The sequence below is a fragment of the Manis javanica genome, chromosome 1 (assembly GCF_040802235.1).
Source record: "Manis javanica isolate MJ-LG chromosome 1, MJ_LKY, whole genome shotgun sequence".
In the NCBI taxonomy this organism is placed as follows: domain Eukaryota; kingdom Metazoa; phylum Chordata; class Mammalia; order Pholidota; family Manidae; genus Manis; species Manis javanica.
In genome coordinates, this window is record NC_133156.1 from 158696502 (window position 1) to 158719886 (window position 23385).

General features: G+C 38.6%; 1 protein-coding gene across 3 annotated transcripts in view; it reads right to left on the minus strand.

The window, feature by feature from the left end:
• Window positions 1-8311: 8311 nt before the first annotated feature.
• TMEM182 (transmembrane protein 182) overlaps window positions 8312-23385 on the minus strand; it is a 73465-nt gene continuing 58391 nt past the window's right edge. For all 3 annotated transcript variants that reach the window (XM_017653570.3, XM_073239076.1, XM_017653569.3), the window contains one exon: window positions 8312-9536. In XM_017653570.3, coding sequence (XP_017509059.3) covers window positions 9316-9536 — 221 coding nt within the window. In that variant the 3' untranslated portion in view covers window positions 8312-9315. The remainder of the gene's footprint in view (window positions 9537-23385) is intronic.

Genomic DNA, 23385 nt, shown 5'->3' on the forward strand with positions numbered 1-23385 from the left:
GGGACAAGGAAAGCTGATGTGCGGGAGGGCCGTTTTTCATTATCTTTCTGTGTTTTCTTTTCTATATATATTTAAATGTAGTCCCCATTTTAAAAGGGCACTAATTCAATTTGGAATTTTTTTTTCTTTTTTTTGGTTAGCCAGACACATATGGAAACCCATTCAAGTAATTTCTGAGATAACTTCTCTTCTTTGGTGGTCTGTTTTCTCCAAAGGGGACATAATATTACTATTGTCCCCCCTTCCTTCAAGTTTTCCAGGCTCCCATCACACTCCTGGGCAATCTTATATAAACAGAAAACACAAACAGTCCTGAAAAAAATTGTATCCACTGATCTTTGAGAAGGTAAGAAATCCTAAATCAGAAATTATAGAAACATAATAATTCAAAACTAGAATAATAATGATGATGATGATAGCAATAGTAGACAACATATATTAAGCACTTATTCTGTGCCAGTACTGTTTGTTCTAAACACCTTGCATGAACATTTTACTGGCCTTAGTTCATGGATAAAGAGACTGAGAAATAGAGAAGTTATGTAATTGATGAAGATTACGCTGCCAAAAGAGGAACTCGGATTCCAGTCCTGGCTACATCTTTCTCACTCACTCTCTCTCCAGAGTCCTCAAGACCTCCATACCTCTACTCTAAATGCTTTTGTCAAAAGCTCACTTCAGCCTGGATGCCACCCTTGGGGCTTTGCCCATTTCTTTTGTTTGGAGAAAAGTGAACAGCTTCAGTAGGTTGTCTAAGGGTACATACACAGACAGGCTCTAGACTCAAAAGCCCACTGTCTTTCCTGTACCACGTGGCTGGAGGTCGTCTCCAACAGTGTGAACAGTGGCTCCCAATGATAAGGCGAAGAAGCCACTTATGCAAGACATCTGCTTTCTAAATAGTGGATTTTCTATTTTGCCCCCCAAGTGACATAAGCCATTAAAAGTGTCCTCAGAATCCTATTGCTTCACACCAGATTCTAGATCACTGAGGTCAGCGAGCATGTCACAGGGACCCTGACACAGGCCATTTCATGCTTGAAGCCCACAGACTACATCAAAATGAGTAGTCAATGGAGGATTTAAAAGTGGCTCACTTGGTGCAATTTAAAGTTTTCACTTATGCAATGAATCCAACATGTAGCCCTAACCATTCACAGAAACCTGTTTTACTCAAAATATGCTCAAAGCATTTTCTCAGTACTGTTAGAGAGAAGCCAATAGGTGTCACAGAAAGACCATGGAGATCCAAACACCTAGAAACACATCTCCAGGCCTCCTGGGCCTTGGGCAAGGTGCACACCCTCCAGTTCAGTGCTCGCCACTGACACCACCAGGCAGGGGATCAAAAGCTGTGGAATGTAAGAAGTGCTCAAAAATCGGCCATCACCATAGTTAATCTTGTCTTGATTTGCATTCAGAGGAAATTTAGAAAGCACTCTTTATTTTTCTAATGTAATTTTTCAATTGTCCACAATTATCTAACTCAAAATAACGTAGGGTGGCTGGTCACTATTATTCCTCTATTTTAAAATTTGCCACATGGAGAATAGCAGTGACTCCCCAAATCAGTGGGTTCTCCAAAGCCAAAGACATGAACAAAGACTGTGTTGGCATGCTTCTGAACTGCGCTGGCCTGGCTGTCATTGAACGAGCACAGGTAATCTTGGAAATATTTAAGGACACAGACTTGTGAAAGCTATCATATTAAGTAAAAAACTAAGTTTGCACAACTTTATTCTGTATGACCCTCTTCTAGTTACCTATTAAAACTATTTATACCATTTGACTCTAGTGGTGAAATTTGTTGCTTTCTTCTTACTCACTTATCCTTTCTGAATTATCTAATGAATATGTATTACTTTTGTAAAGAAAAACAGCTTGGAGAATTAAAAGATTTCTTTAAAACATTTTTTTTCCTGTCCTATTATGTCTATGTATTGGAAATAACAGACCGTGAAAACTATTTTGCTGAAAGCTTGCTAGGCAGTGAAATTGCAGGCTTTGGGGGACACCATTTTATGATTAAAACAACAACATTTTAAAGCAACCAGATTATTTTGGAAAATATTGCTATCTGAACAATCATGTAGACTGATAAAAGCATTAGAAATCATGAACTGTACTGATAATGTTGCCGATCAATCAGAAAAATGCAGTATCTACAAGCAGGTGATGTGGCCCCTGTTCCCTGGAGCCTTGAGATGTTTCACTGATTGTGTTAGTGTCAGTCGGTAATACTAGTGGCAGTCAGCCATCTTATTAACTACTGATGAATTAGGAAACACAGATATTTTTTAGAATCCAAATTGAGCCAATTTTTCAATCCTCTTTCTTATCATTTTATCACCTTCGAGAAACTGTATTTTTCCTTCATATCAGGGTATTTTTCTCAGATCAAAAATGGGCAACCTAAAACAAATAACAGAGACTCCAGACCCAGGGTTCTAGCACAGTGTCCCACCTGGTGTGCCTTTAGACTGGCCTTGAACAGGAAGCCAAGTATTCCATCATATCAGTGTGTGGCTTTTTGACAGTCACTAGATTCTTGCAGACTGAAATACAACTAATGCCTTCAGATACAAGCAAGAAATCTTCTCCTCAAACAGTTATCTAGAGAAGATAGTCAGCGTTTAACTTTACTGGCAAGATGGAATCTTCTAGATAGGCAGTAATATCCTGCCATACTGAGTCTGCTGTCATTTTCTCTTCTTACTCAAAATTTTAACTGATCTATCTTTCAACTGCATTGACTCCCTGAGGTCTTATTTATATGTTTGGCTGATAAGTGATGAAGAGTTTTACATTTGACCTATACAAGGTGATTTGCCAGACTTTCTATAAACCCAACACTTAACATTAGAATGAGTACAAGGGAAATGTACAAAGGAATTTGCGTTTGCTTTTTTTTTTTTTGGTCACATTTAATGCATGAGTGCTTCCTACATTCTCGGTATTTTCAAGTATATGACCTCCTTTAAGGTGAGACAGGTACCATTATCCTTGCACACATGGCACGCTCCCTGCCTGCACACATGTCTTGGTCCTTTTCCATCTCTCCTTTGGATAGAACAGTTTTCCACACATACAAGGTGGCTCTCACTCTCCCAGGTCTTATGAATGTGTTCTTTTTACCCAGGTCTGTAACTCTTTGCTCTCCCTTAAAGGTAGTCTTCTTTTAGAAGGTGCACAAGTTTTCTCCACTTTCTCACCTCTCATTAACGTGTTTCAACATGGACATTTCACAGGCCTCGAAAACATCATCAAAATGCACATTGGATTCCTTTCTCCTCTAAGACTGTTGCCTTTCTGTCTCCCCTATCCCAGACTTCTCCGTCTATGCATCTGCTTAAACTAGAAATCTAAAGTGAGTGTGAGTTTTTTATTTGACCCTCTCATCCCATACCCAAACCACCAGCAAGTTCTTTCAATTTTATGAATAATAGAGAATTCAGACCCAGGTTTCTAGTGTGGTATCCCCTCCAGTAAGCCTTTAGATTGTCCTTAACAGAGCCACATATTCCTGCAAAATACACCACGGTGGCTTGAGGGCTCTGAATGGTTGGGCCCTCCTTACTTCTCCAACTTCAAAGCAAACCTCTCCTCTTCAGTATCCAGGCACCCAGGCCACCTAGCTATTCCTCGCCCATGTCAAGCACTTTTCTATTTTCAGGTCTTCCCTCCCTCTAGTCCCCCTTCACAAAAATTTCTTACAGCCACTTTTCAGCCAGATGGCCACTTGGGGTCTTTCATCTATCAAAAGGACAGACTTAGAATCAGACTTAGAATTTACTCCTTACAAAGAACTTCCCTGACTACCCAACAATCATAGTTTTACGTCATTATGTCTTGTGTATTTTTCTTTAAACGATGTATCACAATTCATAAATTCATTATTATTTTTGTTCATTTTGTTGTTTGTATTCCTTGAATCCTAAGTTGATGAATGAAAATACCATATCTGTCTTGTTTAGTAATACATACCAAATATATAGCATCATTTGTAATACACAGTATATATATATATATATATATATATATATATATATATATATATATATAGTTACTATTTGTTGAATAAACTAGTAAATATTTTAGATGAAGAAACTGAGCCAAAGTGAGGTGGAATAACTCATCAAATGATAAGCTTAAAATCTAGGATTGGAATGCAGGTCTTCAAACACAGGGTTACCACCATCCCCACCACACCAGAGGATCCTCCCTACAAGTGACCCAAATAAAGAGGTCATGGGGACCTTAATCCAGTTGTCTTAGTCTTCTGCAGGGAAATGGAATGAATGTATCGACCAAGGCATGCTGCTTTATCCACCAATATTTACAACTATTAAGTATTTATCAACAGCTATCAATTTCTAGGTAGCAGTTGCTAGATGTTCAAAGGCAGTCATTGCCATTGGGCATTCACAGGGTAAGAACTGCCCAGGCCACTGCATGAACACTACCACAGAAGCCCGGGCTCAGAGGCAGAGAGGCCATGATAATGTCACTTAGTCTCCCCTGTGCCCCTCACTCACCACTGAGACAGGCATGAATAGCATAAAGATGAAGTGTGCCCTCCCTTTTGGCAAATCTTAAGAACTCAGGTATGCTTGAGACAGATATTTCTATTTATATCTATACATACAATATAAATGTAAGCACTTATATTACATTTATACAACATATAAATGTAAGCATTTCTTAAATTCATACATATATACATTACAGATATACAAATATTTCTATAACTACACATATATATGTGTGTGTATATTCAGACCTAAATCTGTTGACAAATATACGGGGTTTTATCCAAATCCATATATACATATAAATGCATATCACACATATACATATGTATAAACATACATAGGTATGTGGGTATATGTGTACACACATAGGTTAACCAAAGTTTGTTTGCCATCTCTCCAGATGTTTACATGCGTGCATAAAATTCTTGAGAAAAAAGATTTCCTGTTTGAGGGGTAAAGGCAATACATTAATATTTTTTACAGTGTCTTTGTATATGCCATACCAAAATATGAGGCAATAAGCATTATTAGTTACATATAAAATTTTTAATCTGTATTAAGTACCTTTTTGTTGAGATAGTTTTCCATACCAATATTATCTCTAAGCATTGGTGAATTTTTTACCAGTGGCAGTCACTTTTCAGAAAGAATAGAAGAAAGGGCTAGGAAAAAACCAAACTGCCACGTAAAGGGGGAACTGTCTACATTTTCAGTGAATTGTGTCACAATAACTCCTGGACTCCCAGAAGAATGACTAAAATCTTGGCTGTGTGCATATTTTATTTTACTCCAACAAGTCCTCTCCTGGCTAAGTTATCCACACGATATTCAGGATCCATGCAGGATGCCAAATATCCCAACCATGTTTATTTCATGAAGCAATTCACACTCTCCCTGAGATATGTGGGCACCAGAAAAATCATCGTCACTTTAAGAATGCAAAATCATTCTACTTACCTGTAGATACCTTCAGATAAATTATATTTATATATATACAATACACATGCAGCATAGAATTATGAAACATACCATGTGCTTCTCTATGTCCATGTCCAGAGGTGGATTGTTTTACAAAGTTCAACCTTCCAATTGCCCCTTTCAGTTTTTCACAGTCACAGCAATACATTAGTGAGAAAAATGACCTTCAAAAGCCAGAGTGGGACTCTTTGTACTCCTCCATGGTCATTTCAGACTTGTTCTCTCTAACACTTCCCACTCCCAGACTGGTCCAGGGATCCTAATGCTCTTGAAGACAGAGCCCCTAGCACTTGCCTTGGTTAAATAGTTCAGAAACTTGAAGTTCTGCCTGGATGGTTTTCTTTTCTCTTGCCCTGCTAACCAGGTTAAACATTCCTTTACTTAGCTTATGCTTATTATTTTACGTATGATATTAAACATTTCCTGATCCTCCTTGTTTTTTCTAACATACCTAATATACTGTCTGCCTAAGGTTTTGTTGAAATTTTTCTACCTGCAGCTGATCACCACTGAGGAAATGTCTGTATTTAGTTAGCTTAATTCCTTCAGGAAATCAACAAAACCTTAGTGTCTATTTCACCTATGTTGTATGAGCTCCCCATGCTTCTGGGAGCCCCACCAAAATCAAATCGGGGACCCCTCCCCTTGCTCATTAATGGATTTCTATCCACGAACCCCCGTGCTATTGGTGTTTCCTCCCCGCAAAGCTGCCCACCTGCAGTTGTATGACCAGCTTCTTTTTACTATTATCTCGCATCTGCCTAAGCCTTTTGACATTCTAAGTCTCTTTATAAGCCTAATTTGGTTATTTTCATGAAAATATAAATCAAATTATGTGTTGAACCAAGTAGACCATCATCCATCAAGTAAAACAGTTAAATTGACACTCAGGGAAACACAGCTATGTTTCTGTCCCCTGAGAGAAAATCATTTTTTTAAAATTTTATTATTTCAAATATATTGATTTCCAGCATTCACTTTATCTCTTTCTACCCAGACTTGCAACTGTAACACACACACATACATGCTGACGATAGATAATTGCCAAATACTGATGCCTCCTCCCTACGTACCCTTATAAATGGAATTAATCTTCAAATTCAATATATTTATTTCATAGCATCATCATAAAAAGTCAATAAATGACCAGTAGAAACACACCTAAGAGTATTTTTAAAAGTTCCATCCTCATGCCCCCAAACACCACCATCCGGTCCCTCTGTGAGGTCCGTCCAGTCAGCTCTGCCCTTGTACCATCTGCTGCTATCAAACCAATACAAGGAGTGACCACAGCTATCACCCAAGTCCAAGGGCATAACTCACTGCCCTCATGTGTCACTCTTTCTAGGACTGCCACCAAAAAAATATTTTGTTTGCTAAATTGAAACTTTGTGATGCAAAATCAACACTCTTATAAAGTATTTTAACACTCCGGAGGCTTCTGAAAAATAATCTAATACATCTAATGGAGAAATCCAAGGAAACATACTATCCCAAATCAGATATAAGACTGTTACAAGAATGTACTGCATTTCCTGCTATTTTTAAGCCTGTTTTACTCACTGACATAGAAAATGTAGCTCACCTTCCTTTCTTCCGTGGTCTGCTAGTAAGTAGATCAGGAAACATATTTGAATTAACGAGATTGATGCATTATAAATATGAAACACTTCCAAAGTGTGGATCTTTGTAAAAGTCTCATACACCTCAGATAATCAACCAATTGCTTTATGATAAATATATGGTAGCTACATAAGTGTATTAGAAAGTGATGATAACCATCTGAAATTTATAAATATTCAAACTTTTACTGAAAGCAGCTTGAATGTGAAATTTAAATGACATATAATATACCAGAAAAAGGCCTCATTCCAAAGTTCTACAAAAGGAAATTGTATTTACAGATGACATGAACTAATCAAGTACATCTAGCATCATCTGGAAAACATAATGGCACACCATGACTTAATATCACAGTCAAGATGCATAACAGAACCCATAATTATTTTTCTAATAATCAAGCCAAAAGCAAAGAAATAAATGAAGCAATATAAAAATGAAACAGAAAAAGACAAAGGGAAGTATCACAAAATCATTTATGGTATAATTGAAATGGCTTGAGAAACCAGTTAAATCCCTGAAGCTTTGGGTTTTTTTTGTTTTATTGTTTTATCTCATGAAAGTCCTGTTACTAAACAGTAAAATGCCTTCATGATTCTGCAGATACCTCAAAACTTTGCTTTTCCTCCAGAAATCCCTCCCATTGAAAGAAGGTTTCATGGAAATTATGAGATGTATAGAGACGACTCGGGCAATGTCTCCAACCCAGGAACAGCTGGATGGAAAGCAACAGTCCCTCTGTCCCCCAGCATCTTCTAGGAGGTCACTCTTACTTTGCCTCCAGTCCTGCCTCCAGTGTTCACAACAGCTGCAGAGTAAAATGCTGCACCTGGACCACAGCTCGCAGGCCGTGAGGGTTCTCTCTGTTCCTACACTAGCACCACACTCCTCCTTGGTGCAGGCTTCCAAAATGCAAATGGGACCCAAGCTTCTCAGATGGATTTGATTTCAATCGAAATTGGTGCCAAACAAACATCTTTGATATGCAAAATGTCTGAGATAGTAAATAATAATTAAAACCGCCCCATACTGTATCCCCGAAAAAAGTTTTCTTCCCAATAGGTTAAAAGAAATAGCAGATCTGTAAATGTTAATATATCTGTTGTAAAGAAGAAGAAATCGAGGGCTAATAATTAAGGGAATCAAATGATCAGAAGAACTACAAACCATTAAGTCTTGGGAAGAGTTAATATTTCGTAGTCTTTAATAAAACACGGTTATGATCATCCTCATATGGAAGTATTTGAAAGTTTATACCTATGTATATTAAAAGCACATTTCATCAACAAGTTTTAACATGCTGAACATATTAGCCATATATTTTTTAATGGGAATTTTAAAATATCAAGTAGAAGTATGTACTAAGCTAAGGTACTTGTTTTTACATGTTTTTCACCACATTACATATACCCACTTTAAATTCATAAAAATCCAATCTGTGTTATGTGTATTCAGTGTACAGACTTGCTACTTTTAAATACAGTTTAAGGTTTTTGTAAGCATGCACAGTTCAGTGAATGAAATTATGTAACCAAACCATGATTGGTAAGAAAGTGGAATACGCATGTGTTCTCAGTATTTTTTACGGCCCATTTTAGCTGATCGGTTTGTGTGGCTCCTACTCCAAGAATAAATGGTATGTATTTTTAAATAATCACTAATTTTCTCACAGGAGTTAGTGAATGTGTGTGCGGGTATGTATGTGTGTGGAGAAGAAACGGAATACATTCTCTGACAATATTTGTTTTCTGTTTTTACTTATTCTCCTAAGTTTTAGTTGATGTTATTGTTAATAGCAGCAGCAGTGAATGCAAAGGGGGAAGCTGTACATCAAATCTTGATTTGCCCCAGGTTTCTATCATCTATTATTCTATTACCTGGTAATATTCTATTATCAGGCCTTTGCAATTGGCATGAACTGTAACAAGTGCAATGAAAGGGAAGCCTCTGTTACCTGCTCCATAAAGATCTAGTTCTTGACAACTTTTAGGTAAGACTGGAAACATGTAGGTGCCTGGAGAGATTCTAGGGCCTTCTTATTAGAAGAAATCAAAGTAAAATGGTTAATTCAAATAGCAAACAAAAAGTTACATCAACTAATTCTATTCTGGGATAACTGAAATAATTTTTTTTTAATTTCTCTGTTTTAAAATCTCTCAAGAAAACACTGATGGTAAGAGTTTGATTAGTGATGCATCTGAATGTGCCGTCCAACAACTAAAAATAGTAATCCAGCTAGCAAAGAAAAAAATATCCCCGCTGGGGCCAGAAAAAATGACCAGCCATACAGAACAGAAGGGGTAAATTCCAAGCAGTCTTTCATTTTCATGTTTCTGTAGCTTTCCATGTCAGCCACTGCCTGGACCCAGATGACATACAGCATCGCCACCAAAGAAAACAGGATGCCTGGGAAGGAAAACAGAAGACCTTTAGCCGTTGTGAAGATGTTTTCCCAAGAACACTAACCAATCATTTGCCTGATGATATGTCTCTAAAAATATGATTCCAGCTAAATCACCTACTTTGTGTCAGACCTTTCATTACGTGCTTCATATGCACATCGTTTATCTTTAATCTTCAAGAACTGATGAGGGCCTTGGCAGCCCAAGGTCCATGGCAGCAGCTGATGAGTGGTTACTGAGTACTGACTGTGCACCAGGCACTGCAGGAGGTGCTTGGGAACGTTAAGCCAAAGATCCTTCCTAGTGGAACTTCTTCTAACATTTATCCATTTTTATGCCTGGTTTGGGATGAGCACTGTAATACACTGTTTCTTTCAATACATACAATAAATTGGTGAAATAGGAATGATTAATCCCAATTTTAAGTCTGACACACACAGCATATTTCAGAGCTGATTTTCAGCTCAGGTCTCTCTATTGTTACAGAATTATGTGTGACACAGCTCACTGCAGTTAAATGTGGTAGTTAAAATAGATGCCAAGGTAAGTACCAGGCGAGAACAGGGATGAAAGCACTGAACTAAAGTCAAAAAATATATGAGTCTTTAAAACTGAAAACTATATGCTGAAGATTGATTACAACATAAGGAAATATTGCCCTGAAAGAGTGAGGGAAGCGGACGGATAAAGAAGGCTCCGTGGAATATGCAACCACAGGTTTGAGATCAAGAGCCTTAGTTTAAAAAAAAAAGAAAAGAAAGGAAGAAGGAAAGGAGGGAAGGAGGGAAGAAGGAAGGAAGGAAGGAAGGAAGCAAGGAAGGAAGGAAGAAAAATGTTTAACCACTAACTAGAAAGGAAAATCACAATGTATCAATTATTTCAACGTAACTGTAATGAACTTGCTCAAAAATGCTGCGGGAGTTGTAAGAGCACAGAAAGTACTGTAGTGTCAGACCCTTAAACTTAAGAAATATGACAGAGGGCTTCAAGAATGCTAAAACATGTGACTCCCACTCAGCAGATACTTTTCTATGTATCTGTTATTGTAGTAACAGAAGGGAGGGATGCACTACACTGAGCTGCGAACAGGAGACTCAGCAAAGCTGATCCACTGGTGAGTGAGTGACAGGCCCCACACACAAACCACTCAGCCTGAAGGGATGCAAATTTGTCCTGAAGCAAAATATACTTGAGGTCGCTTGCTATTTGTCTAAAAGTTCAATCCAAACACGTCAAGGATATGTCATACTCTTTGAGTTAACGAACTGAACCACGGGGTGTAAAATCTCCGTATTCTAATTGCCAGTCTGCCTGAAAGGTGAACAGAACCCTGAGAGTAGGAGCAGGGACAGAGGCCTAGCAGCAGGAGAGAGTAGCTTCTCCGAGCCCAGCCATCAATCACCCTTCTCAATTTAATTGTGCTGCTACAGTATTTAGGATGTCCTCCCTCTCCTGGGCCATCAATTTCACAAAGAATCTCGAGCAGTAAACACAGAGGAGGAAGGGCTCATAAATATGTCGAGGGGCGCCAGTATCTGAGCTTAAACTTTCTCATAATCATGGTACAAGCTATGGAACGAGGAAGCGTCAACGTCAGTGCTTCACTAATAAGAAACATACTTCACACTGGGGTCTGTAATGTAAATGCAAATACCGGAGCACAGAATAGTGCAATTTAACCACCAAACAACAACTACATCACAGAGAAATAGTAAAGTCATAGCCGGCGAGCAAACTGCTTACAAAGCCGTACTTCAGATTTTGACAACAATATGGCAATGCCATGTGTTCTCTGGCAACCCTGCATTTCAATACATTTTTTCAGCAAATATATAGACAGTATTCTCTGCTAATGTAAAGGTTTGTCTTAGTTATTTGCATACTATTTGCCTAATGCAAACACATTGCAAACCTTTGTTATTATTTTGTTGATAGGGTTTTTATCTTCCTTGCATCACGTGAATCTCCTGGGCTTTCAGATACTTTTATTAAAAAAAAAAGAAAAAGAAAATTGCCTTTGTGAAAAACCAGTGACCTTATATACATTTTTTCAAAAGTTTCAAAATCTATGACTTGAATTTAGAGTATTTAAAAAATATTATTGCTGGTAATCATGTAGATGATTGTTAATAAGGCAGAATTAGCTTATATTTAAATATTGCTGTTATTTGAAGAGCAATTACATTCTGAAAGCAATGAATAATAGGTATTTCTATCACTACAATCTTTAATTTGTTCACTAATTGAAGATACAGTCCATTTAATTCACATCAGATCAGTTTATGGTTACATCTTATCCATGGGATAAAACAGTGTTTCCCTACCCATTAAACTGCCAGTGTTTAATATGTGTGTGTATGTGTGCGCATGTGTGTGCACGTGTGCAGAAAGACAGAAAGACAGACAGACAGAGAAGGAAAATGAACTAACAAACATGGAGAAAGTATTTACACCAAACGCTAGTGGTTTAGCTGATACGGTAGCAAGAATTTATGATGGGGGCTTGCATCAGATATGTGGCCAAGCCAGAAAGGAGACAGGAAACTGCTACATACAGGTAGACTGATCTAATAAATGAACATAATGATGCTAATTGGGGTCATGTTCTCACTGCCTGAAAAGGAGCTACCAATTTAAAAAACAGGAAAGATGGAGTGAACTTTGTGGCATGTGGTTAGAACTGAATGTGTCAGTGTGAATTTATGGCTTTAGATAGCTAAATACATATACATATACTTTCAAACATACATATGTATGTACTTAATTTTAGAAACAAAACTATGTATGTGCTTTCAAAGATACCTGTCTATATATGTATCTAAATATATTTCCTGTCTCTGTTCTCTAAGAGGGTCTGGGAGCAACAAGAGATCGCAGGAGCATGGAGCAAGAGCCACCTGTCCAGATCTTGGCTTCTAAATACCAGGAACCAGGCATCTCAAAGAAATAGCTGAATCCAAGCTAAGACAGAAAATACAAGGTGAGTCTGGAACATCTTGCTATACAAAAAAGTAAAGATGTGATCAAAAAATGATAGGGGTGTTTTTAGAAGCTAGCTTGAGGGGCTTTTCCTAGACAATTCAATTATCAATTTGATTATCAACAATAGTGAGAGTGGCACATTATACCTCACTAAATAAAATAGGAAATCCACAAGCCCACGGTGGTATAAATGAATGAGTGAACAAGTAAGTGGGAGAAGGGAAAGCTTTTCCTTACAGTATGCTAACTTACAAATGCAGAAAGAATAGTTGACTTAGTAATTGCCATTGGGTAGTCATTTAAGTCATAATTAATACAGGCAAGAAACAAAAATGGATACTAACCTAGTGGATGAAATTTAGATGAGAAATAAATATTTACACAGTCTCAAAGTCTCTTCTCAAATAATATTTATTATTAATTGTCAAGGGGAAAATAGTAACTTTATAGCAGAGAAGTCTGGCAAAACCCTCCATACTCAAGAGATCAGAGTTAACATCATGAGTGACACGACAAGCTGGTGTCCGTCTCATGAGATGCAGTGGGAGCCCAGCATCACCGCTATGATACTGCAGCCCAAGAGGAAGAGCCTACAGCCAATCATGAGGAAACATCAGACAAACCAATTCAGGAACACTTGAGAAAATCATAGGCCTGTAACTTCAAAAGAATCAAGATCATGAAGGTCAAAGGACTTATTTCAGTTTGATGGAGAATCAAATGGCACAACTAAATGCAAAGCATGTTCCAGGACTGGATCTTTTTACTATAAAAAAACATTTTGGGACAGTTAGTACAACTCAAATGGAGTCTCTGGGGGAAGGGACTTGCAACCTCTATGTAAATCTGAAATGAAAATATTTCAGAACAAAAAACAAAATGAATGACCAAAAAAAAAAAAGTGGTGGAAGTCTGTAGCTGTGTGCATTGCAAAGTACATGTGCTGAGTGGATGGAAGGAGAGTATGTGTGTTCACACACCTAGAGACTCTTCTTTTGGTGGGATATTGTGACTAACTACAAACAGGAACATTACTGATTTGGCCCACCTACCATGTGGAGAGGTCTCCTCTGATCAATATTAATACTATGGAAAAATCTTATGATTATCCCTTGATATCTTAAGGCCCTGATTCATAAAAATAAGAAATTACTGTCTTGAGTAACAAGCAAGTTACATTTCAAATCCACTTGCCATAGTGATTTTAGCAGGAATTAAAAACATTACTATTATTTAGGTAAGAATTTTGTTTAAATGAAGTTCTATTTAAAGTTGGTGACACATTTGAAAGCATAATTCATTTCCCATTAGATATTATAATACTTATTTTTTGAGGTCCAACAGCAATTCATAACACAGCTCACTGGAGACATAATCAAAATATGGTCCTAGGACCCACGAAGATTTATGATCATAATAAAACCATGGACAAATAATTAGGTCACATCAAGAACAAGGCGGGTCTCATTGGCAGTGTGCAGAGAGCCATTTAAGCTTATGATTTTTCATGAATTTTCTTATAAGGTTGAAAATTCCTCCCTCTAAATATCATGAATTCAATTTGGAAAGCTTTTTTTTTGAAACAAAGGTGACATAATGGCCATTAGGAACACAAGTGCTAGTGACAAACAATATGGAAGCAATTACAAAAACAACCAATGAAAGAATCTCCCCAACCCCCAAGTCACAGATTCAGAGGCAGAACTGCACATCCTCAGTGTTTCATAGACACAAGAATAGAACAAGAGGGCATACTATAAAGATGTTCTCTATTATAAAAAGCAATTTAAAAATGCATTCCTAGGGAAAAAGTCACAGAAATGAAAACTTTCTTCTTCAAAAAGATAGGCAAATGTCAAACTCTTACATTCTTGTCTAGAAGTGCATATACCTGCATTAAAAAAAAACAAAAGCCTTTGTGAGTTAAGAAAACAGCCAGTTTGATCTTTAAGTAATGAACTGCCTTTGAAATTTACATTAACAACTTGAATCATTGGTTACTTGGTAAGAATTACAGCTTCAAGATAATAGACTGGCCTTTTTTAGTCACAGTTCCACACAAATTCAGTGGCAACTCACTTCAGGTTTCGGTGGGCACAGAAGGCCATAGCATCCAATATTTAGAAATGCATTATGAAGGAAGGTAAAGTAAACAGTAAATTAGAATCAGAAAAATCCATCTTTTCTCTGTCTGGAGGAAACACAACACACACACACACACACACACACACACTGTATAGACAGGGCAATATTCGGCAGTACATAGAATTAGAAAGTAAGTTTCATAAAATTTTAGGGATGAGAGCATCCTATTAGGGATCCATTAGGGATGAGGTTTGCAGTCATTAATAGTCTACAAAGGTCAAAAGTTTAGCCTGTGGCATACTCAAACTGAAACTGATAACAGGTGTACCACATTAGGCTGAAGATGTTCAAAATCATTCTACAATAGGGAAACAATTCTGAGGAGGTGGCAGGAGACTAGGTTCCCTTTCCACATGGAGCTCCCTGCAAGGCAGGGGGAGAGTGCACACTAACAACAGAAATAAAGAAAAATTTGGAGCGTGGATAGGAGTGCTAAGAATAGCAGCATTAGTGGGATGGTAAGCCTCCATCTCATGTGCCCAGAAGAAAGAACAGAAAGGAACCTTGATAAGCTGTGTATTTACTACCATTTTCTAAAAGGAAACACAGCAATTTATCAAGAAATATGTAATGAATCCCTTCTGCAGATCTGCGTAAGAACATTAAACAGCATAACTGACAGTATCCTCACAAGAGGTTTTTGCAGAAGATACACAGTCTTTGTATAAACATTTCTTAAATAGCACATACTAAGATTTGAAGGGATTATATTAAGCTCCAATGGTTTGAAGGTGTTTCTAATGGACAAATAACATCCTAGGTTTATCATTTCTCTTTCTCATTCCTCTAATTGAGGAATAATTTACATAGAGTAAAATGTACAGCTTTCAAGTGTATCCTCGTCTGATTCATTTTGATAAATGCAAACATCAGCATAGCCACCCCATCAGAAATAGAATATATTCCTCACTGTCACTCCAGTGAGGTTTCCTCAGGCCTCTTCACTCCCCCACCCAAAGCATCTTTCCCGGCAGCTCCTTTAGCCCTTGGAACTCCACAGGAAGGTAATCACAAAAGGAAGCAGTCTTTTGTGGCTGTTTTCACTCCACACAATGACCGAGACTTCATCCATGTTGTTGCCTGTGTTCCAGTTCGCTCAGTTTTACTCCTGAGCAGTTTGCCATTGTATGAAGCTGCCACAAGTTGTTTATCCATTTATCAAGTGGTGAACATGTGCTATCTTTCTAGGTTTCGGCTATTATTGATTAAGCTACTATGAATATTTTGGTTTGTGATGTTCTAACTCAAACATAGGTTCTTGAAATGATGGATACATTTCCTTAAACAAATGGTTTTGAAACAAACAAACAAAAAAGGCAAGAAAATCTTCACAGAAGGCAATCTAGGCCTAACTGATAAAATGGTGTAGGGCTTATTAATGCTATGGCAGTGACCTTAAGACACCTGCTCGAGTTTACCCTGCAACATCGTAGCAGCCCTACTAAGCCCTACAAAGAATACAGTTTGTTATAAATAAATAAATAAACAAACAAATAAATAAATAACACTGTTTTACATTATCTGCCTCAAACATCAAACTTGTCAACAAAACTTCAGATGGTCATTCAACAGTGCTCACTGAGCATTAAGCTCTCTAAGCACCTAGAGCACAGGGATATTTTGTGACTGGTTATTTTCAGTTCCTTAATTCTTTTTCTAAGTTTCACTATGTATTATTTGAAACATATAAAATATGACATATAGATCAATGTTAGGTAGTTCATTATAAAATGAACCCCTGCAAACTGGTTTCCAATCCAGTTTCCCTTGCACCGTTTTGGGAAGACTCCTTTAGAAGAGTTGCCCTTTAGATACTTAGGGAGCTTCTCTAGGCTTTAATTTAGAGGCTTAAACAATTACAACCAAGGAGAAAGAGCTAGACTGTTTCTGAGAATGGGCAAGGGGTTTAACCTCCTGTGCTCGCAGTATGCCTCATGATACGGATGACACTGAGGACCATAAGCATTATTTGACTTGAGCCCCATATTTGTAAAAGATATTGGATAATATGTGCATATTAAGTTATATATAGGGTCTCTACCTTGATGTATGTATTTTAAAAGCATAGAGCATTAATGTATTAAAATGCCACACTTTAAAATGCCATAATATTTGCAAACCTATTTGACATGTATTAACTTTTAATGTCCTGGGAATCTTAAAAATTGCAGCGTTTGAAGCCTTTCTCACCTTCTAAGAAACCCTAGTTGCCATGCTAAAGGGAGACACTGAAGCATTATTATGGGCTGAATCTACGCTCACAGGTCCAGTCCCGAGTCTAAAATGTATACTTATTTTTCTAAACATCATATGATGCAGAAAGGAAAACTTGCCAATTTCACATTTTCTACGTAGTAATACCTGCCATTATGTTGTAATATACTTTCAAAGTAAGTCTCATATTTTGTTCATTAAAATTTTTGTCTTTTCTGATAAAATAAGCTAGAAGTTCTTTAAAATAATTTACGTTGTAATATTTAAAATATGTTAAATTGTAATTTTTGTAATAGTGCTTTCTTGTTTCCATTACAAAGGTATAGGTTTCTCTTATATCCTCATTTCTACATATCACACTCCAGAAATTCTAAAACTATTAATGAATAATGGTCAACCATAAATATTCTTACCTCCATTCTTCATTTTCTCAAACTCACTTTCCTCTGATTTTCACCAGTTTTCTGAGATAGCCTAAATACTTCGTATAGTTACAGTTACATGGCTATACATTTTCATTACATCTATCTGATTTCCAAATATTTATTATTGTTCATGCTTCATCATACTATGTTCCAAATATATTAATTGCCTCTTTGCTTTCATTTTCTAGCTGCATGTTTTTATTTAGTCAACTGAACCTAAATAATGTCTACAGGATTTCTCAAATATTTATTACTTTTTTAGATTGACATAAAAATTTTAGGCACTAAACATCCTGTATATTCAATACTCTGTACTCTCTTGAGAAACAATTATTGACAGAGAATGATCATGAGAGTCTATCCATCTCTACAAGTAATCAGGAATGAATCTGAAAAATAGACTTTCATTTAACATCCAGCAAGTGTTGTGTTTACTCATAATAATTGAGTTTCAAGAAGTAGAAAGTGGTTGGAGAGCACAGGCCTGGATTCTGATGGCCCTAGTTCGACTCTCCCTTCAAAAGTTAACTGTTTAGAAAGCTTTACACTTTACCAGCTGAGTAACTTTGAAGCAAGCTTTTTTTACTCTTTACATCTCAGTTCCTTCATTGGTAGTAGAGATAATATAAGCTCCTACCAGAGAAGGCAGTCATGAGGAGTTAATGGAAGTAAAGGACTTAACAAGGTGCCTGAACACAGCAAGTACATGATACGCATTGGCTAGGTTTATTATTATTGGCATGAGCTCCTGTTAATTGCTAGCAAATATTATTCTCTGAAATCTTTTAAAGCATCAGAGATTCCCACATAACTGTGTTATTTCAGCACTGGCCAAGAAGCAAGAGAATAAACTTGCTGCCATGCTTTTCAGTTCTGAGATTTCATAAAAGAGGGATTTTTTTTCAAACACATTTTCCAATGTCTTACTGGAACTTTCCACTAGATGGCACCAGTCACCTCACACTCCCATTCCTGAACATTTGGAAACAATGTCATCAGGGGAATCCCGACTTGTGCGACTTCCTAGTAAGGACATTTTCTGTTTTAAGTGTCCAGTCTAGCAAACCTCCTGTCCCTCCCAAACAGCCCTTTAAAACAGGAAGTAAAAATTCTTTGTAGGACAAACTCAGCACATGCCAATCTGGACATTCAGAGGAGTCTGTACCTACAGACTTTCTACGCAAGAAAAGTTTTTGAAAGAAACTTTATAAAGGAAAAAAAAGGCTTCACAAAATGTGTAACAGAACTTAGTAAAGGAAGCAGTATGCCTTAATCACTACTAGTTATCTCTGAACAAAGTGACTGGGGGACGGTTGTGGACTGAAACAGTATTTGCAAAGAAATGAAATCATTTGGGTACCGAGTAAGTAGTAGATGTTGACGATACACATACTATGGAAAAGGAGAATGAAGCAAATGGAAACTCCTCTGCCTTTCCATCATGATAAAAACAAATCCTAAATCTAAAGAGAATACTTATAGGCCAGAAAGAAACTTGTCACTTTACACATCTGAAAACTCCCTTTCAGCATGGAGATTAATTTTACACCGTAATAATATTCCATGTGAGTAAAAACTTTTATTTGCCAGGCCATAGCTCTAGTTCTCAGAAGAACAGCACAGATTATATATATATATTTTATTAAGGGATCACTGATATACACTTTTATGAAGGTTTCACATGAGCAAATTGTGGTTACTACGTTCACCCATATTATCGAATCCCCCCACACGCCACTGCAGTCACTGTCCATCAGCACAGTAAGGTGCTATAGAATCACTACTTGTCTTCTCTGTGCTATAGTGTCTTCCCTGTGACCCCCTACATTATATGTGCTAAACACTGATATATTTTTAAAAGGGGGTAAAGAACATTTATTAGAGTTCGAAGTTCAAGGTTTTCCAGAAAGGTTTCCCAGAGTGGCTGTTTCTGAGCTGGCTGCTCACCGCCTAGGCAGCAGCCACGCGCCCGCCCTGCGTGCCTCCTACAGGGATGCGCCTGACAAGCGCAGGCGGGGCGGAGCCTCCGGAGCAGGACAGCCCCCCGCAGCATCCCTGTGGCCGAGGGCTGGAGACCCACAGCACTGGCTCTGACGCGGCCCCTGGACTCCTCCTTTGGGCTTATCATTTGTCTCCCATATTGGTGCCCCATTCAAGGCAGAGAGAGGACAAGTCAGGTCCTAACTGCCTATTACCCACATTTCAACTGATAAGCCATGTGAGGGAAAATGAACTTTTGAGAAAATACCTGAGAAAGACAGGTACTAAGGCTTTAACGTATTTTTGTAAATAAAAACTCTTCACAGCTCTTTCCTATTGAACAGTCACAAAGGCTGACTTATCCTGGCACTTGGCATTTATATAAAATGTCAGATCAAGGGCAGTAAAATTTCCACATTATAATAATATCAGAATACACAACAATAATTTTCCTGAATGAATTCCCAAATTGAAGGCACAAAGCCAGCATACACGGCAAGTGCTTTCAAACGTAAGGGCGACTAGTGCTCCCAGACCCCCTTGGAAAGCAGACCCCGTGTCCCTAAGTCCTTTGAGCAAAAGGGAAATCGGAGCTGCCATTCTGTACTTCACAAAAGGCAGACACACTAATTCCGTTACACGTACATCTGGCTGATGGACCAGCAATCCATAGCTTTTCATTACTTTTTCCTTTCTACCACTCACCGCCAACACACCAGAGCTCTAAATAAAAGTGAGTCCTGGACTTTGGGGAATGCTCTGTTCCCTCTTGGGAAGTTGCCCGCAGGCTTTTCTCCTGAAAGCCCATTTCTTGTGCAATAAGAAAGACATGGCAGACTTAGAAAAGCCACCCTGGCAGGCATCCACCGGCCTTCCCGGTCTATTCTCCTCACACGGAGGCCCTTTTCCTCTTCTACGAAGCGGCTGTTTACCGCCAGATCCTGGAGGCGGCAGGTGCACGAAGGGGAGATGGGCGTGTGTCTGTAAGGTTAGAACACCTGCCTTCAGGCATCAGGGGTTCCTCCTGATCCCTTCCTGCTCTCGGCCCTGCGTTTCCTCCACACACTCTCCTCTGCCCCATGTGGTCATGTTATGCTTTAACTGGAGCAAGACGTTGGGAGCAAGGCCCGGCACGAAGGGCCGCCTGTGAGCCACGTGCTCAGCCCGGGCCGAAAGGAAATGGACACCTATGCGTGTCCCTTGGCTTCTGTCACCTACATTTAGGCAGAACACATCTCTTGTATTACACACCCACGATGTCTGTCTTATCTCATGGAGAGACAAATGTGGATTACCAATGAGCTACTATGAATTCCATTCATTTGTTGAAAAAAAAGGAAAACAAACCATAAATCTGGTTTGATTCTGATTCAGTATTACCTGCTGGATATGAGAATTTTCAATTCCCTTCATGTCCATTTATCTTCTTATACTACATTTTCAGAGAGCTCATCCACCACCCTTCTTTCAGAAAGCATGCTCGTCCAGATCAGAAGGGAGCAGGGGTGTGCAGGGAAGGACGTGCTCCAGGCTGTTGGTCCTGTGTGGTGGAGGGTGTGTACAATTCACTCCGGCTCACTCGGCTCCTGTGCCTGGTGACCAGCAGTAGCTTGGGAAACAGCTGTCTGGCTGAGGAGCACACTCTGCGGCCACAGACTGGGGCAGGGGTCATCCCACAACTTTGCCTCTATTGTGTTCCAGAGGACTAATTGTGCCACACAGGTACCCTTTTCTTCCCTTAACACGTACTGGGCCTGGCCTAAGGGCTGCTCTATTTCTCTCACCTGAGGGTCTGATGAGGGAGTTAGCAAAGATTCAGAAGCTTTTCAGGCACCTCTTCCCAGGTGATGCTCCATCTAGCTCTACATTCAGCAGAAAAATGCAATCTCACTTTGTTGTTCAGGAAAAGCTGGTTTCAATTATGGAAGAAAAAATCGTTCTACCCTGATGTGCTGATAAAATGCCGATTTCTAGTTGTTATGGTTTATTGCCCAATGTTAGCATCCCAGAACATCAAGGCCGTGTCATCATTCTTTCTTGCACACTTGGCAGTCTTACTCATGCATGGCAATTCCTGTACTGATACCACTTTGCCCAAGCATTAGGGATATTCTGTGCATAATAATTTTCTCCCCATAAATCACACGTTCTGCAATGCCTGCTGACCGACACTAACTCCTCTGGCATCTGTCACCTCCAGGATCACAGGGCTAAGAGAAGACAAGAGCCAGTCCATCTGGACCTAGGGGTTCTCTGGGAGTGCACATGAAAACACATTTCAGCACTTGTTTAAGCTTTGTGGAGGTAGGTGATGTGTCTCACGGAAACATCCTCAGTGTTACAAGACCCTGACAGTCATCATATGCTTAGTTCAGAACAGAACCTCCTCAGGCCTGGCCTGACTGATGGGGGTACCTGCTCATGGTCAGGGAGTGGTACCACATGCTTCCAAGCCTTGCTCTGAGCAAAAGGAACACCATGGAGCCCACCCCCACACACACCAACAGCTGTGACATCAGCGTGTCTTGGCCATGCACAGAATGGCCAAAAACAGTCTGCTGGCTAAGGCCAAAGAGTTTTTCAATATGCACACACCCAGGAATGACCATTTGGAATTCAGTTCTGCCTTGTCCTAAGACCATCTGTCCAAATAAAGAAAGAGTGCCCAATCTTGTCCGTGGCACTGATAAACAGCCACAGCAACCCTGGGCCCAAGCCACACCTATTCCCAGCTGCCCTGCAGTTATGTGGACACAGGACAGCATGGGAGACTCTGCTGGGCAGGGAATGACAAGGCAAGCATAAAGAGATTTTGGAACACTAGACACATGGAATGAGATACCTTCATTTTGAAAATACATAATCTAACCAAAGAAAGCATAATAAATTCAATTCAGTGTATCTCAATAAATGGCTTGTTGCATAGTTCCACATTAAATGTGTCACAGAAAAAAACGTGGTTGGCTGAAAAACCTAGTGTTTACTACATACATTCCAATTGTTCATACAGCATAGCAGTAAGTTTTAATCTTCGACTTTGAAAGGATATGTTAACTATTAACATGATCTGGGAATGCTATTAATAGACAACTGAAAGATTTAAAAAATTCTCTGTCAATAACTACTCACATTTAAGGATGCCTCATTGGCCTTAAAAATTGTGCATCATGGTGGCAATGGCTACTAGATCATAAACTTTAGTTATTCCTAAGAACATTATTTTTCCTGCCTGAACTGACAAAATGAACAGTAATATTTTATCTCATCCAACAGAATATCTCTTTCTGTTCTTGGGAAACAAATAGTTCTGCACAAACAAGAAAGAATTGTTTCATAAAGGAAATTAAAAGCCAAATTTGAAAGGAAGTCATCATCTCCTAGTTTAATGGCTGTCAGAATGGGCCCCCAAAGTGCCTGGGACACCCCTCAGCCCAGGGGGCCTCTGCTGAATGCCCGGTACAAGGAGAACCTCAACCCCACATCCACAAGCAGCAGAAGAGTCACTGAAAAAAGACACCCCCCTGGTCACGAGCATATGAGTATCTATCAAACACTTCATCTTCCTACAGAGTTTTCAGTCAAATGTAATCCTTTGGATATACTACTTTCTCACACAAATGATAAAATACCCAACATTTTTCCCCAAAACACTAAACACACACACACTTCTCCAAAAAGACTAATCCCAGAATCAGAGCATTTCTGAGATTAAACCAGCCGTGTGGTTCAGACGGTGTTAGTACTAAACTACTGCTGTTGCTTATCCTTCTATTGACAATGATTAAAAAGGCAAAGTATTGCATGAGAAGAAACAAATATTCACACATTCTAGCAGAGGGCTGTTATTTCTTGGAAGACCATGGAAAAATATACACCTTCCCTAGACCTTTGAATGAAGCAAGGGTAGAACATGGTTTTGGGGAAAAAATATTTGGGTAATAAGATGCTCAGTTATAAGGCATATAAAGGGTTTGGTCTTTGTTTTGGTCTTACAGAATTATGAATTAAAGAAGATGATGAATTATGAGATCTAAATGAAAGAAGCTTTTCATTTGTATCTGCACAGAAGGTTACAGGTTGTATGATTCCATTTATATGAAATACCCA